Genomic DNA, 6,388 nt, shown 5'->3' with positions numbered 1-6,388 from the left:
AAAGACTGTATTTCATAGACTGCTGTCTCTCTCTTCAGGTAGATGAATGAGAAAAGTTACAGAAAAGGTGGTATTTTTACCAAGAGATCTATCCACAGTTAAGCCAATTTAGGTCACTTCCACTGTGTGTGGGTGTATGTACGTATGTATATAAACTACCGTTGTGTCGAGGCCCAGCAAACCACTTCGTTGTTTCACTTTCCCTTCGTATCTTTCGTAATTAATCTATACACATACACACAGAAACACACACACACACACACACACACACATATATATATATATATATATATATATATATATATATATATATATATATATATATATATATATATATATATACTATATAGATATATATGTATAGTATATATATACTATATATATATATATATATATATATACTGTATTTTGTTTTTTGTATATATATATGTGTGTGTGTGTGTGTATGTATGTATGTATGCATCAAAAGAATAGCATTGCAGTTTATTGAGTGCAGTAAATTCCGCAGCATATGATACATTGTTTAACTCACAAAAGCGCTTTTCAATTTAACGCTCCGGTCTTTGCATACTTTGTTTTAATTTCTTTCGATGGCTTCTTTCAACAAAATAGAAAATAAAAGCAAATGGAACTCAAAAATTACATGGACATCCCCTTTGTTCATTTCAGATTGTCAAACAACAATAATAGTAGTAATTAATTATATAATAATAATAATTCCAGTCCTTTTAATAGTAGGCAGCTCATAAACAACGCTATATTTCATTTGATGGAATTATTCATACAATCAGTATAGATTTTTATTTGTGTTTCACTGCATGGAATTGTTAAGAAAGTTAACCATTTTTCCAGGCTAGATCCTGATATATATATATATATATATATATATATATATATATATAATATATAGATATAGATATATATATATATATACTATTAAAAGACTCGGCATTACGTTGTGCCTGAAATTAGACAAGATTTTGAAATCTGTGGCTTCTTGTCTAAAAATGATCCGCCTGGTGGTATTATTTTGCCTAGAATTTTCGTCATTATATCAGAAATATTCTGTATAGTGCCGGAAGTCTTTGTTCAGGTTTGTGGGGGGGGGGGGGAGGTGGGCGGGTAAAAATTTCTTCGAAAGTTTGGGAAATTTATCGTCCCTGTTTCTCAAAATTTTGGCTACATGTAATATTTTCTTACAGTTCTGATATATGCGACAGATTTCACTCTAATTTTATGAAATAATCCTGTTTTTTGCATTGAAAGAAGTGATAACTATGCAGCTTATCAGGTGCCCGTTAGTGAATAGTGAACGAAATCCTAACGTAGCCATATAGCGCGAGTTCCGAGCATGGAGCTATCCTACAGGATGTCTGATATCCTGCCCGGAGGCAGCACCTAGCTCTCTTAGTGTATGAAGTATCCTGTCTACTGGCTGAAATCTAGCCTTTAACGATGATATGACGTTTCCTTTGCCCGATAAGATAAGTACCAAGAGCTTCTTAAATTTCGTTTAAAACTCGATCGTAAATAGAATCAGCTGACTGATGGTTTTGTTTTTCATTGTTTACATTTCATGGTGGTTCTCCACGACACGATCGTTTCAAAAGAACAAATATCGAACTTAAGTTATAAGACATGAAAAAAAGTTAATAAGAGGACATAGAGATTTTCAAAATTATTATTATTATTATATTATTAGTATCATCATCATCCTGAGTGTTACTATTTGTCTGTTTATAGAAACACAAGCTGAAACGTAAACACAGGAAGGCAGAGCCGTGACTATCAAACACATTATGGCATAAGTTGCATCCATTTAACCTTTAAAAAAAGATAATGAAGTCTAAATTTACAAGGCTTTGATTATTATTGTTTTGGGAGCAGTTTTGAGTAAATCCACTGATTCCTCCTAAATTGTAATGGGTACAACAAAGTAGTGATACAAGTCCTAAGAAATTCTGAGGCAGCGTTAACGATACTAAGTGCTATCTGTGTTCTTACCAAGATCCTGATTTATTCGTTGTCACGTCGATATTAATTCAGAGGCTTTTACTTCGTTTTATTTGATATTCATATTCAAAAGTACCTCTATTTCTTAAATGATCTCACTATGATTTCCATGAAAATAAGGATTTTTTTTTTAATTCTGAACAACGTTCCCATAATGGCAGATGATGAAGGTCAAAACAGTCGCTACTAACCTCTCCTGAAGGTAGTCTGGATCGGCGTCCTTGAAGATTTCGGCCAAGGACACCACCTGTTCCATGACCCTGGCTTCCACCTCCTTTTCGGACAGTTCCAGCCACTGCTGGTGGGCGTTTCCCTCCCTGGAATCGTTGGTGGGACGTTCCTTCTTGACGGCACCTTGACTACAGTCCCTGGTTAGACGTTCCTCGTGGATTTGCTGGGCTTCGTTAGGCCTATAATAGCCGTTTGTTTCGTCCTCGTCGACGAACTCTGGCGCCGATGGGCTATAAGGCGCACTTTCGGCATCGTCCGTCCTGCCGGGTAAAATTTGTTCCCCTCCGACGGCGCCCACGCCCCCGCCCCCGTCTTCCAGCAGGTACTGGATCAGGATCTGGACGTCCTGGTTGCTCTCGCACTGCAGGACCTGGTCGCGTAGGAAGGATCTGTCGACGTTTTGCACGACAGAGGAGACAAAGTCCAACTTTTGGGAGTGCCATCCTTCCCGGTCCTCTACGACGCCATCCATTGCGCCTTAGACATTCCCGTGGCTCTCCTGAGGGCGCGGCAGTGGTGACACTCTCACCTCACGAAGCAAATCCTGTACAGAGGAACGAAGGCGCCACTGAAATGTACTAGTTGTAAGATGCTTCTCGCAAAATAAGAAAACAACGTAGATCCGTCTCGTCCTTCGTCAGATCAAACTATGAGAGTAAGTTTGATCATCCCGAGACCTTATACACTCGTTATCTTTCTTCCTGATAAGGTCCACTTATCTGTGAACTGTTTTTGCCTGTGATAATTGTTTATCTGTAGAGCAGCGATAAAGGAAGCATTCCTTTGTAATGTTATAGAGCAGTGAATAAGTTCTAATTATTGTAGATTGAATACAAGTTATTGTGGACACTGTGTTAAATATACGTGTGTATATATATATATATATATTATATATATATATATATGTGTGTGTGTGGTGTGTGTGTGTGTGTATTAGAGAGAGAGAGAGAGAGAGGGGGGGGGGAGGGAGAGAGTAGTCCTGAACTGCTATTGGTCACATTTGTTTTTTTATCTCAAAAATAATCAAGAACATAACCGGTCCAGGGACAAAATAAGTAGAGCCATTTCCGCTAAGTTCTTGAGAATCTACTTATTTCATTCGGTTTTACAGTCTGCAACAGCGAGTCAAGTGTTTAAAGTCATAGTTATGTGGGGAATTATAGCACTAGGCTAGCCGCGCCCTTTTGTATTTATCTATATATTTATTTGTATTCGACCTTCACTATAATTCTCTCTTCGACCTTCACTATAATTCTCTGTTCGACCTTTACCATAATACTCTATTCGACCTTCACTATAATTCTCTACTTCACTATAATTCTATTCGACCTTCACTATAATTCTCTACTTCAATAATCACTTATCTCATTCTAAACACTGGAATGGCAGAATCTTTTTTCCTGTTTTTTTTCATTAAAACAAATATACATTTCAGAAAAGCTCCATATATACCTGGTCCAACCGTCGACGCACTCTAAGCCAGCGTCCCAATATCTTCCCAAGAAAACTGACTGTCTAAATTCAGTAGCGGTACTTTTATACATACAGCGTACACGAAGCGTAGGTACTGTTCACTGCTGTGCAAGGACACTGTCGTCTGCATTGTCGTATGATATCTCCTCTGCTCAGTCGTGGCGTGTCCTGATTCACTGGTGCAACTTTTCATATATTTTATCCTCTCACCGTGATTCATATACAATCATTAAGCTACAGATGTCCTTTAATATCCAATTCATTCTACCTCGGAAAAAATATATTTTCATATGTTAACCGAAGGGGTATTTTTAGTTAATAAGAAGTTCGTCGTCTCGTGGGAACGTACAGACGGCCAACGAAGAATTGGCGTAGTTTCTTAATTCATTGTTCGTTATGGAAATATTGCCATATGCAGGTGCCAGATTATTTACTTAACAATAAATAACATTTCCTTTCAAAGGTGCTATACTTGAAATAATTTACATTAGAACTGAGTAGACTTATTCAATGTATTAAAGATAATTATTTTGCAAAGTAAGGAAAAATATATACTGATGGGTCCACGATTTCTAATTTTATTTTCAACTCTAACTTCGTGACAGCATACGAAGATTTTGATTTGAAGTTGGCTTTGCTGCCTCTCGAGTCTTGACTCAACATATCGTACTGCACTGGGGTGTTGTCATTTCGTCTCCTACAGCCGTTAACATTCTTTGAAAACGATGTTTAGTTAAGCTAATTTTGTCCTTTGATCAATAAAATAATTTGCATGACACATTTAGTGGGCCTAAATTGGACTTCTGTTTTTCCCACATGATTTGCCTAGGTCTATTTTCAGCAGTATACTCTCTCGGATACGTAATATTAATGAATATTTAAATCGACTATATATATATAATATATATATATATATATACACACACACACAGACACACACACACACACACACACACACACACACATATATATTATATATTAATCTGCTTGATTTGACTATTCCGTTATTCTTGTTTTATTAAGCCCATGTTCGCCTTTCTTCTTATCCTTTTCATAATTGCTTAACATAATTAACTCAAAGTCAAAAAGCAATCATAAAAAAATCAAACGAATATAATTCAGTCTTATTTTTTATCGAATTCCTTGCATATCATCCTGTTTTATTTGGACACCTTGGAAAGCTGTGGGAGTCAAAACTGACGAATACATTAAGAAAGGCTTACTTTCCTTAAAGCTTTCTTAGGTTGATTTTTTTGTAGCTATTCATTTCTTCTAAATAGAAATTAATTCAAATTAGTTACACATGTATACCTACTAGACCTACTACAATAAGCATATTATAAGTAGCTGAAAGGATAAGAAATATGAAAGGTGATGTTCTCGTTTAAGTCTATTTCATATGGTTTTTTTTTTTTCTTTCAAGAAAAACCTACTGCTTTAATCAAGGGTTGTTCTTTGACGGCTACAGGGTGTAACACGAGTGTATGCACATATTTTGTGGAATGAAAGATTAAGTTTCTTTGAACAGAAAATAATTTATAAACATGCATTTTAAGGCGTCCGTTGTCGGTGCTGGGAATTTTAAAATAACCGTTATCATTAGTGGTGCTTTCACGAGGAGTTCGTAGTGAGAAGTCGGATCTAGTCGCCTGAGATGTAGAAGAGAGCAGAGGTGGCGTATAGGAGTGATGGAACGATTAGGCCGATGTTAATAAAGTATCTCCCAATAAAATGTATTCTTTAGGTTTTGAAGAAAAAAATGCATGCAGCATTGAAACCGTTTCCCTCCCTATCCGTGGTATTCACTGGCCACCGATAAAAAACAAAACTAAAAGAGTAAGCCTAACTGAATCTCTCATCCATCAAAGATAAGTTTGCTTATTCATTAGACTTATTCATTGGACAACTACCAAAGTATAGATTTAAAAATCTCTTCCTCTCCATCTAAAGTTTTCATCAGACACCAGTCATAAGCAATGTCGTGACGAGGCACTAGAATTCAAAGTTCACAAATGAATGCTGCTCAGCAACATTTACACTACTGTATTGTCTTGCTCTCATGTGGTGCTTCGAGGTGTTCCACCTTTAGGCCCATGTTCTAAATTTTGCCGTTCTTTAAACAATTTTATTCATCTATGTATGGTTCTTTCTGGTTTATTAAGCTTTCTTGATATCTCTCCAACAGGAACTTGCACCGAATGCAGTGCAATAATTCTCTCGCTCATCGAGGGATGTTTCTTAGACCGATAAATGACACATTGACATTAGATTCCCATGCACATGATATCAAAAGCAATAGAGTGAGGTCGCCTGGTTCACGCTGTTAATTTTTTTCTTTTTGTTTTTAAATTTGATAGCATTTTGTGAGATTCCAATGTTTTCTGTAAAATTTAACAAATGGAACATTCAACTACCTTGAACTTAATATTGAAATGATAATTTAAGGACTATGTTTATGCGATACTACTAGTGATAGGTGTCTCCTATCTATTTGTTAATGTATATCTATGGTTGTGATAGGACGTTTTTTATCACTTCGTTTCGTTCACGTCAATTTTGCTATATGGAAATTAGTTTTACACAATAACATAACATAATGTTCTAAAGATATCAGTGGCAGTTTTTAACGTCATTACACATGATTTCTTCCTTCTTTGAAAAGAAAAATAGA

The 6,388-nt window shown here is 36.0% G+C and overlaps 1 protein-coding gene across 2 annotated transcripts in view; it reads right to left on the bottom strand.

The window, feature by feature from the left end:
* The window catches only part of LOC135206128 (E3 ubiquitin-protein ligase RNF216-like), a 39,166-nt gene extending 35,356 nt beyond the window's left edge, over positions 1-3,810 (bottom strand). Inside the window, exons 1-2 of one of the 2 annotated variants that reach the window (XM_064237378.1) lie at positions 3,697-3,810; positions 2,205-2,997 (exon numbers count right to left, since the gene is read on the bottom strand). In XM_064237378.1, the coding sequence (XP_064093448.1) occupies positions 2,205-2,716 (512 nt within the window). In that variant the 5' untranslated portion in view covers positions 2,717-2,997; positions 3,697-3,810. Of the gene's footprint in view, positions 1-2,204; positions 2,998-3,696 lie in introns of those variants that run through there. The other variant, XM_064237377.1, reaches the window with a different exon arrangement.
* Between the last annotated feature and the right edge of the window lie 2,578 nt (positions 3,811-6,388).

The sequence above is a fragment of the Macrobrachium nipponense genome, chromosome 29, assembly GCF_015104395.2.
Source record: "Macrobrachium nipponense isolate FS-2020 chromosome 29, ASM1510439v2, whole genome shotgun sequence".
Lineage (NCBI taxonomy): Eukaryota > Metazoa > Arthropoda > Malacostraca > Decapoda > Palaemonidae > Macrobrachium > Macrobrachium nipponense.
Note: the sequence above shows the minus strand (reverse complement) of the source record. Positions and strands in the feature narration are given on the sequence as shown.